Raw genomic sequence first — 12,624 nt, forward strand, 5'->3', positions numbered from 1 at the left:
TTCCTGGTTGATACACTTTACACGTAGATCACAATTATATTAAAAATGTTTTACATTTAGAGAATGCTCACTGTAGACACAAACAACAAATATGAACATTTGGGGTCGCATGTTAAATTCACTTGAAGGAAACATTTGCATAGTGAAGTTCCCTTTTTCCCATGTTTTGGGTAATTGAGTGTTGAATCTCTCTTATGTCAAATTATTAGCAGTATAACATGGATGTTTCTTGATGTGTGTGTCCTCGTTAATGGAGCGGTCACTACTTGCATAATAATCGGTGCTACTAAAATACATAACATCGGGGTTACTATAATTATTTCAAATTTCAGGGCTACATTTATAACCTAACACCAAATATCGGCGCTTCTATAACATCTAATATCTGCGCCATAATTATATCCAGTGGCGGAGTTGCTATATTATTAAATATTGGGATTACTATAATACAAATGTCGCGGTTACTGTAAAACAAAATATCGGTAATAACAAATGTCTGGATTTCTGTAATGCCAAATGTCATTGTTCCTATAATACCAACTAACGGGGTTACTGTTATACCAACTGACAATGATATTTGGTATTATAGTGCGTGCATTCTTTTCTGTTTGGTAACTAACAAACTATTTTCATTTGATTCATAAGAAATATTACGTATTAGTCCATGACACATGTAAGACAAGGGTGTTATCGTTGTGATTCTGGTAGCTTGGCAGCAGTCAAACATATGCAATTTCTGAATTTGATTTTGCAGAAAGTGGGGCAATTCAGTCCGCATGATATTGTCTTTTCGTTGCAAGTAAAGTCGGTAATATATTTAGTATCTTGAATGACCACCATTTGCAACTACACAAGTCAGTTCCTGTGAAGATCCGGGTTGGACTTGATCTTCAGTGACCCATGCTTGTCGAAATATGCGACTTAGGGGCTTGGGTAGTGAGATCGCTGCAGTGGTTGACATATGTCATTGTATCCCAGTTACCAATCCCCATCCGGCCCCTCCACCCCTGCTCCCTGTTCTATCCTAGCTGGGAGTGGTAATCAGTGCAGAGGGGTGGGGAGATGTGGCTGCGCTTGGTGGTTCTGCAGCTCGTTCTGGTAAAGACGTGCGATGATCATGACTTGTGACCATTTTCAGGTTTAGGACTGTGAAAAGTAGTCAGTTGGTCTGCACTCACTAGTTCCACTTTTCAGTGACATACAATGTGAAAGATATGTACATTCGGTTCATTTCCCCATAACACAGACATGAAACAGGTAAGGTGGCAAGGAGCAAGATTGCTGACTGACAAGGAGATTCGATAGACTGCATTTCATAAATTCAAGTCGGAGTTGCAACAAACATAAGAGGGGAAGGCTACTCGTCAACACCCATCTATTGCTTATCATCATGCCGATTTGTCCTGATGTAGGCTAGTTTACACCGATACTCGCGACACTAGAAAATGACAGCTACTTGACTTCTCAGGTTCAGCGAGGGACACCAACCTACTTATCAATTCTTGCGATAAAAAGTACGATGGGTCCGCTTACAAAGCTATATTTAAAATGTAAACCCCCTGAATGATCGATATTGTTGGTATATACGTCATGACTGGCCTACGGGTGACGAACCGGGTGTGACAAGGGTAATAAGAGTCACAGTTTAGTAACTGTATGTTTTGCTTCAACATCATAAGGTGCTTATCGTCAGTAGGAGATCACCAAGTGTGACGATGCGATTGTGTTGACAAATGGAGTCCTTTCTATATCCGAGGTAAGAATAGTCTGAGTGTCATTGACTCCCCCAAATACTGTCTCTTGTATGCGGCATTTATACATGTGACACGTAATCGAGACTGATTGCGATCAGCCAAGATCTGCCTTTTTAGTTGAGGTGCAGGTTTAACGCTGGCAGTGTGAAACTGAAATTTAACTCTGAGTGACAGGTTTCCCAGCAGGTAAATGGACTGGATACAAGAGAGTCTTCTGGTGATTATACAGGTTAGGGAGACAAGGCAACCTAGCTACTGGATGCCACAGATAGGGCGTGTTTTTCTCGGTTAATGTCGACATTGGTGAGGTTCTTTAGAAGTCGATATTCTGATATACGACAAAATGTTATGGATGTCAACTTCTTCTTTATTGTTTTCACAGTCGTTATTTATCTTGTCACACAGTAAAGTCGGTACTAAAATGTCGGTGTTACCTGGAAAAGTCAAGCATGGACGAGTTTAGACTGCAGTATATTATTCGATGTACAAATATATGAATTGTATATTGTTGTTACTCAGTCATATCTTAGGCGAATTGTTAGCCTAGGTGTGAAAGAGTCCCTTTGTTAAACAGAAGACACGGGTTATATGTCAGCACATATTCAGTATTTGTGTTTACTATGTCACGGTGAACAGGAAGGGCGGGGACATGGGTTATTCCAATGTATGACATCATAGTCTATAGTAAACATGCAGCTAGTAAAGTGCAGTCTGAAGCGAATACTATTTGTCCTCGCCGTCAAGAAGACAACCTACTTAAATGGTGCTGTCTATTCAATAACGGACTTGTGCCATGCCGTATGGTACTGTTAAACGTTTTCTACACTTCATCATGTGGTAATATTGTCATTCGTAACTTCACTAAAAAGACGTATCATATTGGAGATTCATATTGGGGATAGTATATCAATGTCATATATCTTCAGACTATTGACTATTGTGTGTTTGTATGTGAGAGAGAGGGAAAGTGAGTGAGTGCGTGTGTTTGTGTGTGTGAGAGTGAGTGAATAAGTGAGTGAGTGAGTGAGTGTCAGTCGCTGATGAATGAAGCAGCTAAAAGCTGAGCGAGATACTTCCTACGCCACTAGTCCTACTTCCAAGTAAAACGTTCTAGCAACTGCATCACTTCTTCCACCTTCACTAGAGTGATGTGGATGACCATCGCCATCATTGCTGCCTTCAAGCATCATCCCTTTAGAAGCCGTATTTTGCCCTTGATGCTTAATATATTAATATTTTTGGCTCAGATTTTCCAGAAGCATGGATCTGCCGTATCACATTCAGGAAACCTCTTCGTTGATGAAGAGTCGGGGGCCGTATGTAAGGTATATTGTACATGCGACCTTGACCTCTTCACAAAGACCAGCCCCAGACCCTCTACAACGCCAAGTTATAGAGCGGGTGTTTAACTATAGCCTTCGGCTGCTAGAGGAGCGAATCAGGGTCTCCTGCACCCGAGCAAACGTCCATACTTTGAATGGTGATCAGATGAGTATACTGGAGAGGGAGTTAATCCGGTCTGAGGATCGATTGATGGAACTCTTCATGTCTGAAGCAAGTTGTGAAGATGAACCCGATTACGAACACCCCCCAGATGCTGACAGTGACGTTGGAGCTAAATCGGGTAAGGAAGCGCGATCTGTTGTAAATTGTTTTGTTATTCATCAAAGTATATGGACCCTACGGCATTTTGGTGACAGTATTTCGGTTTCATATCGACGTGAGAAATATTGGTATAAAATATAACATTATCTTACACTTGCAAACTTGCAAATAGGAATGGACTCCAGGTTACCCATTGGACTAAGGCAGTAGGCATTGTTTGAATCAGACCTTTGCGTTCACTACATTTTTATCTGGACAAATGTGTTGTTTGCGTGAGTAAGCGGCAAAACTTTGAACAACAATATCCGCATCTTAAGCGAGTTGTCTACTCATACCTTTGAATCATTTTGCTTTTTGTTTGCTAAGAATCTGTATTGTTTACCAGATCACCACATCGTGCCCTTCGTACTCTCTAGTCACCACGAGGAACTGATGTCATGTCTCGACACAAGGGGAACGCATTTGCTGGACATCATGGCCCAGAATGATCTCCTGAGTGAATCTGATGAGGAGGACATCAGGAAATATGAGTCCCACGGAGAAAGGAATCAACGTGTTCTTGAGGTTCTTTCTACAGTTTCACCAAAGAAAAGCATCAAATGCGTTTTTGACTTCATTAAGGGCACAAACCCCGACCTTGGAAGGAGACTGTCCCGGTCTATGCAGGAACTGTCTCACCACGAACATCTGTGCGCCACGTGTACTGTTGTTACACAAATTGATCCAAGTCGCATTGCAACGGCCATGTTTAAAAATAAGACTATACCTCACAGCTTCTATAAAGATCTCAGAAACCCGGCTGTCTCAAGTCAAACGAAATGGAATAGGATCATCGATAAGGATTTAGACATTGCTGCAATAAATGCTCTACCACCAAAGTTCCACCACTTCCACGACATGTTTGGTGACGACAAACGCCTTATCTGCAGATGCGACAGTATTAGCGTTGGTAGGCACTGACTGCCCTGTCTTTGTTTAAACCAAGGCAACACTCAGCAAACCTGTGACACCACTTCTCATTCCATTCCATCTTATATTTGTGATCTGATGCAAAAATGTAGGACAATAAATAGATTACATGCAATAAAACCTACGTACATCGGTTACAACTACTTGGGCAGTCAGTCCTGATTTGAAGAGGTCATGCGACGATTAGTCATGCTAGGTATACTCACGAATATTTATTAAAAAGCGAATAACGGTCACGTATGTTCTGCTTGAGTGTATTGATTTTGTAATCACAAGGGATGAGTATTACAATCTCAAAACAGTCAAGGATCATTTTTAGAATGTTAATCATCATCAATCAAATCAAATGCACAACTGTTAGCTTTACTTGAGATATGCCTCCAGTATTGATGTCCATTTGACTAACTGTAAACTTGAATGACGCTCACTTCATTGAACCAGTATGTCAATTCAACACAGTATCTTTTTGTCATCTTTCTTCATTTTAGGCATTGAAGGTCCCCCCGAAGGAGTGATGACAAGAAGTTCTGGTGCAAGTACCTTCCGTAACTGGCTGTCCAAGACCAAGGTAGGACACATGGGTTCTCTGTGCTCACATTTTGCATTGAAACACGAAGAGATATATTGTTATTCGTATCAAGAACTAAAATATTAATGATAATACAATATTCATGTCTGCAGCTGCGTATGTTCCTGTTACACTTCTCTGTGTTGATTGTGCGTATACATGTAGATACCTACAGTGTCTTGCTGTAACCTATCTGTATGTATAGAGACGTATATTGCAGTGTATGTTGTATGTATAGAGACGTATATTGCTGTGTTGGCTTTGTGTATAGAGACGTATATTGCTGTGTTGACTATGTATAGAGATGTACATCGCTTTTTCGACTGTATGCATAGAGACGTATATTGCTGTGTTGGCTGTATGTTTAGAGACGTCTATTCTGTGTTGGCTGTGTCTATAGAGACATATATTGCTGTGTTGACTGTATGTTTAGAGACATCTATTCTGTGTTGGCTGTGTCTATAGAGACATATATTGCGGAGTTTGCTGTATGTACAGAGACGTCTATTCTGTGTTGGCTGTGTGTATTGAGACATACATTGCGGAGTTTTCTGTATGTACAGAGACGTCTATTCTGTGTTGGCTGTGTGTATTGAGACATACATTGCGGAGTTTTCTGTATGTACAGAGACGTCTATTCTGTGTTGGCTGTGTCTATAGAGACATATATTGCGGAGTTTGCTGTATGTACAGAGACGTCTATTCTGTGTTGGCTGTGTGTATAGAGACATATATTGCGGAGTTTTCTGTATGTACAGAGACGTCTATTCTGTGTTGGCTGTGTCTATAGAGACATATATTGCGGAGTTTGCTGTATGTACAGAGACGTCTATTCTGTGTTGGCTGTGTGTATAGAGACATATATTGCGGAGTTTGCTGTATGTACAGAGACGTCTATTCTGTGTTGGCTGTGTCTATAGAGACATATATTGCGGAGTTTGCTGTATGTACAGAGACGTCTATTCTGTGTTGGCTGTGTCTATAGAGACATATATTGCGGAGTTTGCTGTATGTACAGAGACGTCTATTCTGTGTTGGCTGTGTGTATTGAGACATATATTGCGGAGTTTGCTGTATGTACAGAGACGTCTATTCTGTGTTGGCTGTGTGTATTGAGACATATATTGCGGAGTTTGCTGTATGTACAGAGACGTCTATTCTGTGTTGGCTGTGTGTATTCAGACATACATTGCGGAGTTTTCTGTATGTACAGAGACGTCTATTCTGTGTTGGCTGTGTGTATAGAGACATATATTGCGGAGTTTGCTGTATGTACAGAGACGTCTATTCTGTGTTGGCTGTGTATTGAGACATATATTGCTGTGTTGACTGTATGTTTAGAGACATCTATTCTGTGTTGGCTGTGTGTATAGAGACATATATTGCGGTGTTTGCTGTATGTACAGAGACGTCTATTCTGTGTTGGCTGTGTATTGAGCCATATATTGCTGTGTTGACTGTATGTTTAGAGACATCTATTCTGTGTTGGCTGTGTGTATTCAGACATACATTGCGGAGTTTTCTGTATGTACAGAGACGTCTATTCTGTGTTGGCTGTGTCTATAGAGACATATATTGCGGAGTTTGCTGTATGTACAGAGACGTCTATTCTGTGTTGGCTGTGTGTATAGAGACATATATTGCGGAGTTTGCTGTATGTACAGAGACGTCTATTCTGTGTTGGCTGTGTGTATTGAGACATATATTGCGGAGTTTGCTGTATGTACAGAGACGTCTATTCTGTGTTGGCTGTGTGTATTCAGACATACATTGCGGAGTTTGCTGTATGTACAGAGACGTCTATTCTGTGTTGGCTGTGTGTATAGAGACATATATTGCGGAGTTTGCTGTATGTACAGAGACGTCTATTCTGTGTTGGCTGTGTATTGAGACATATATTGCTGTGTTGACTGTATGTTTAGAGACATCTATTCTGTGTTGGCTGTGTCTATAGAGACATATATTGCGGTGTTTGCTGTATGTACAGAGACGTCTATTCTGTGTTGGCTGTGTATTGAGCCATATATTGCTGTGTTGACTGTATGTTTAGAGACATCTATTCTGTGTTGGCTGTGTGTATAGAGACATATATTGCTGTGTTGACTGTATGTTTAGAGACATCTATTCTGTGTTGGCTGTGTATTGAGACATATATTGCGGAGTTTTCTGTATGTACAGAGACGTCTATTCTGTGTTGGCTGTGTCTATAGAGACATATATTGCTGTGTTGACTGTATGTTTAGAGACATCTATTCTGTGTTGGCTGTGTCTATAGAGACATATATTGCGGAGTTTGCTGTATGTACAGAGACGTCTATTCTGTGTTGGCTGTGTGTATAGAGACATATATTGCGGAGTTTGCTGTATGTACAGAGACGTCTATTCTGTGTTGGCTGTGTCTATAGAGACATATATTGCTGTGTTGACTGTATGTTTAGAGACATCTATTCTGTGTTGGCTGTGTCTATAGAGACATATATTGCGGAGTTTGCTGTATGTACAGAGACGTCTATTCTGTGTTGGCTGTGTCTATAGAGACATATATTGCGGAGTTTGCTGTATGTACAGAGACGTCTATTCTGTGTTGGCTGTGTGTATTCAGACATATATTGCGGAGTTTGCTGTATGTACAGAGACGTCTATTCTGTGTTGGCTGTGTGTATTGAGACATATGTTGCGGAGTTTGCTGTATGTACAGAGACGTCTATTCTGTGTTGGCTGTGTGTATTCAGACATATATTGCGGAGTTTGCTGTATGTACAGAGACGTCTATTCTGTGTTGGCTGTGTGTGCAGCGACGTATATTGTTGTATATTTTATCGTAAAGGGACATAATGTTGGTGTGTTGGTTGTGTGTATAGAGACATATTGTTGGTGTGTTGGTTGTGTTTATAGAGACATATTGTTGGTGATTTGGTTGTGTGTATAGAGACATATTGTTGGTGTGTTGGTTGTGTGTATAGAGACATAATGTTGGTGCGTTGGTTGTGTGTATAGAGACATATTGTTGGTGTGTTGGTTGTGTGTATAGAGACATAATGTTGGTGTGTTGGTTGTGTGTATAGAGACATAATGTTGGTGTGTTGGTTGTGTGTATAGAGACATAATGTTGGTGTGTTGGTTGTGTGTATAGGGATATAATGTTGGTGTGTTGGTTGTTTAGACATGTATACTGCTATGCAAATGTCCAGAAAACCATGGTGACGCTAAGATGATGAAAAGTATGTACAATCGCTTTGTTGAGCGGTTCCCTGGTTGTATGACTAGAAATTTGTGTTGCCGTTCTATCTGTATGCGTTCAACAATGAGTGCTCTTCTTGATCTTGCTCTTTGCAGGAAGCACGGAGGAGTGAAATCGCCCAGATGAAGAATGACATATATAAACTGTCCAGGAGTATGTTTATCAATCCATTTCATGATGTGTGGATACTCAGCACATATTTGTGCGAATGCAATATTTATCTCCGTAAACCTTTAAGAAACGGTTCCCCTTTCTTAATTAGCACTGAGATAGAATTGGTGTCCCGAGTAATTGAAACACTGCCGATAAACTAGCGTCATATTTTCAGATTTGTTAGTGAAACAAAATGGGCTTCACATATTGTATTCATGTGGGGAATCGAACCCAGGTCTACGACGTGACGACCGAACGCTTAAGCCACTAGGCTACTTCACCACCCCTCAACACCGCCAGGTTTAGTGTATTTGAGTTGTTCATATCATGTAACATTCACGTGGAAGCGCAGCGCGAGAGGGATTATCAATTGCGTTTTAAAAAATCTGCCAAAAGGATTAACCGATAATACTTTTATTGATTATTCACTGATAATTTGCAGCTTTAGCGAGACCAGTGTGAAAAACTCTAAACAGTCTGACTTAACCAATTTATTACGAGTTATAACATCTCACAACATTATACAGATTATCACAATATTAGATTGGGCACGTATATTTTTATTTGCGCTTGATATGTTTCATATAACCTTTATCGGTTGTAATTTGCAATGTTTGAACTTTGTTGTCATATATTTGTTACAGCATTGAACAGAATCACTCCACTACATTAGCGTTAACACTAGGACGTTGTCAACACTAGGACGTTGTCGACACTAGGACACTTCTACTCACATTTTTAAGCCTTTTCGCTATAGTCGTGTGCATGCAAAATATGATTCAGTTAGAAATTCTGTAAACTAAACTAAACTAAAGTTGCTTATCAAGTTCCCGAGAGCATAATAAAAGTAATAATCAGTAATTATGCCAGGGCTATGTGACAAAAATGTTAAAGAGGTTTCTCTGTGAGCACACCGTATGCAACGGAGAGTGACAGTGGGACCATGTTACGCAGTTATTTCCCCTTATCTTACTTCTAATCCTAAATCATGATCTTTGGGCCACACAAACATCAATCCTGAGGTAAACCTGGTGACTAGCTATCTCTCCTCGTCAAATTTAATACCCTCTGGCTACATAGCTACATACATACATACATAGCTACATACATACATACGTACATACGTACATACATAGCTACATACATACATACATACATACATACATACATACATACATACATACATACATACATGTAACCATTAGTATAGTGTGAATTTACTGTATTAAAAATATTTTTTTACAAACAATCTTCGTATTATACAATTTTTTCATTGATTAATCAATATATTATTTTATACATTTCTGGTTTATGAAGGTTAATTAATGTGTCATATCCTACTTATTGCCGTATTTCATAGATCTCTACAAACACATTGAATGATAAAGTAGATAATTTACTTTTATTTACACTATACTTTCCACTATATGGTACCACAAAGGGGCGCCACTTGTCAAACAAGTGGTGACTGGCTATTTGTATTACACGGTTAGATTCGGGACACATTCTTTCTACAAAATGATACCACATTTAGCAATGTCTTGACATTTTGTTATTTTGTATCCAGTCTCCTTAAGACTGATATCCGCGTTCTTTCATAACATGTTTAGTCCCTAGGAGATGAAACTAAACTTTGAAATGTTTATAATTGTTGTCAAAATAAACATGATGGATATATTTTGCAGTCACTGAAATATTTAAGTTTCAGAAAAATTACTACATATTCGAATTTATTTCAAGACGAAACTAGAATTTCATCTTTGATCTGAGTGTCGATGCTTCCTCGTGTGATTAGATGCACTTAGGGGTGGCGCAGCAGTCTCGAACCAGTCAACAATTACAGGATATTATCCGGGTACCAACAGGTTGAAACACAATAGCAAAAGCACCAGCCAGTACTTAGAAATTATTCTGGATCAGTGTCCCTTTAAACTGGACTGACACGCATATATTCGTGAAGACAATGATTATGACTTTGGGATTTTACGCGCGCTTTCCGATGATGCGCATTTTGCTGCGTTGCCCGCCAGGCCATTTACACGACTCGAGTAGTTACGAATGGGCCATTTCGTGTTTGATCGAAAGATAATGCAACCTGCAGGGGGCGTTAGGGGGTGTGTAATTATTCTTTGCATGAATTTTTTATTTTGCCAGAAGTGGTAGAGGGAATATGCTTTATTGTTCTGGTATGCTGTAAAGTTTTATTGCATAGTACCTTTTATCACGGTGTATTTGTTAACAAAAGGATCCTATTTAATCATGTTTAGGTCTAGAGGATGTAAGGAACAAATTTCTCCAGCGCGAACCAGTTGATCATGAGGTAAGTACAAGTGTGTGTAATCTAAATAAAAGATTATGTTAGGTAGCTACGATCTTGGGTATTCAGTGTTCACCCACCACATTTAGATGGCTCAAGTTATTTATTTTGTGGCTTCAAATTGATACTGTCTCTCTCTCTTGTATGTGCGCATGTGGGTGTGCATGAATACGTGCGTGTTGTTTTAGTATGTGACTGTGTGAATGCTTGCATGTATGCCTCCATTTACTTAGCCATCCATAACATGGAGTACTTCACAAGATCTTTTCCACTTCCACTCCGAGGAAGGGTCACTGTATCGTATCATCAACAAAGGATCCTAGCAGATCTCTTTACAGATATTTGCCACACCTTCATATGGCTATGTTGTTATGTCTGTTTCAGCAGCACAGTGGTGTTCCCCGATATGCGTCCTTGCTTCCCCTCCATCAAGACACAGATATGTACAGCCGGAGGGAGGGTCGCGTCTGGAGATCAGCCTTCCTTAAAACACGTGGTATTGTTTGATTTGATCAACATGCGTTCAATAGGTCTGTTCAATCCACTTTCTAAACCCATCCTCAGGATTTGGCTTGATCCTCACATAGTGCTTGACCTTCAAGAAAATATCAGTACATTCAAGCGTCAGCAGATATGGCGTCGGTTACTGTTTGTGTTAATTATTTCACTTAATCGGTCACTCAATCCATACTGTAAAGTTTAGATATTCCTTGTTGCAAATTAAAAGTATCTGGAAACTGTGTTCTCCAAGTGTAGTCAATTTCCTTCCAAAGCAACGCATACTGGAATGCAGGTTTATGGGTGAAAGACATGATAGTCATTTGGGCCAGAACAAAATTCTCAACATCAATTCTACACGATTTAGTCTGCTTAAGTTTGTTTTTATTCACACCCGTATAATCTAGCCAAGTGCCCCTTAATGAAAAATTAGTAACAATGACTGAAAGTAAGTTATTTCTGCAGGGGAAGAGAAACCCGAGAAAACCCGACAGAACATATTCAAGAGACTCCGGAAGAAACTTCGGAGGTAAAAAGTAATTTTTTCGTGAGAGAGGAGACAGAGGCCAGAGGAGGTCACGGAGGGAGGTCGAAGGAGTGTCCATTGTCACAAATCTGAGGACAGTAAACAGTGTGGTTGGATCACACCGTTGACTTTTTAAGGAACTATGTTATTTAGGGAGATGTCAAAGGTTTCTTTCGTGCTAAGTGATTAGTAGTATTGGATCTCAACATCACCTAAAGGTGGGTGAAGTGTGGAAGACATCCGACACACATACCCGGGAGTATAAAAGGCACTGAGCGAGACAAGCAACTAACGGCAGTGATGTATAAATGTCAAATCATGTGCCAAACCCCTGATGGGGATATAGATACACACATATATATTATAGCTCTCACTATTTACCATAGAGAGTTACTGTTATACTACTCTGTGATACATATACATGGGTTTGTGAATCTGTGGCTGTATTTGTGGGTAATAAATCGTATTTTTATATTGCAGCGTCGGTGTTCACTGTTTGAGTTTCCTGTTAGGGTAGCTCTGTATGATTTATCACAAGTTTATCACCTTTATTCATCTCGGAAAGAGTGTAGTCAACATTGTCTTCACTATTATCGTAAGGATTTGTTGGTTAAAGACTGCGGCAGTAAACATTTTAGGTAATGAAAATCAATGTTTCAGTTGTAAACGGGTAGTTATAAGGCAGCCCACATGCATGTGAAACATGCTACCTTCTCATGTCATTGTCTGTCTGTTCAATGATATAAACTTGTGAATGTGCCATCGATTTCAATCTTACCCGTTCACATAACGAGGATCGAGACGGCTGGGACTGACATGAGGGCGCGGTGGGCTAGCTGTCTAAGGCGCCAGGCTAGTAATCCAGCGAGCCTGGAGGTGCCGGGATCGAGCCCACCTGTGACCGGGTGTAAAAACCTTAGAGTCAACTTTGCGTGCAGACTCTTTCAGTGTTGTTACAACCCCTAGTGTGCAGTACACAACCCTGTACACTAA

The 12,624-nt window shown here is 40.0% G+C and overlaps 1 protein-coding gene across 1 annotated transcript; it reads left to right on the forward strand.

The window, feature by feature from the left end:
* Positions 1–1,590: 1,590 nt before the first annotated feature.
* Positions 1,591–11,725, forward strand: LOC137265717 (uncharacterized). The gene is made up of 8 exons (XM_067801157.1): positions 1,591–1,756; positions 3,002–3,378; positions 3,745–4,308; positions 4,817–4,896; positions 8,233–8,290; positions 10,558–10,610; positions 10,992–11,103; positions 11,571–11,725. Exons 1-8 carry the CDS (start codon positions 1,734–1,736, stop codon positions 11,636–11,638), a joined length of 1,335 nt encoding a protein of 444 aa, XP_067657258.1. The 5' UTR covers positions 1,591–1,733; the 3' UTR covers positions 11,639–11,725.
* The last annotated feature ends 899 nt before the right edge of the window (positions 11,726–12,624 follow it).

This window comes from Haliotis asinina, chromosome 15 (genome assembly GCF_037392515.1).
Source record: "Haliotis asinina isolate JCU_RB_2024 chromosome 15, JCU_Hal_asi_v2, whole genome shotgun sequence".
Classification (NCBI taxonomy): domain Eukaryota; kingdom Metazoa; phylum Mollusca; class Gastropoda; order Lepetellida; family Haliotidae; genus Haliotis; species Haliotis asinina.

Bases quoted from the DNA above. Each gene is read 5' to 3' on its own strand.
- LOC137265717 (XM_067801157.1), top strand. From the start codon at position 1,734: ATGGAGTCCTTTCTATATCCGAG. The intron at 4,309-4,816 runs GTAGGCACTGAC...TCTTCATTTTAG, and splicing joins ATGCGACAGTATTAGCGTTG to GCATTGAAGGTCCCCCCGAA. The intron at 10,611-10,991 runs GTAAGTACAAGT...TGTCTGTTTCAG, and splicing joins GCGAACCAGTTGATCATGAG to CAGCACAGTGGTGTTCCCCG.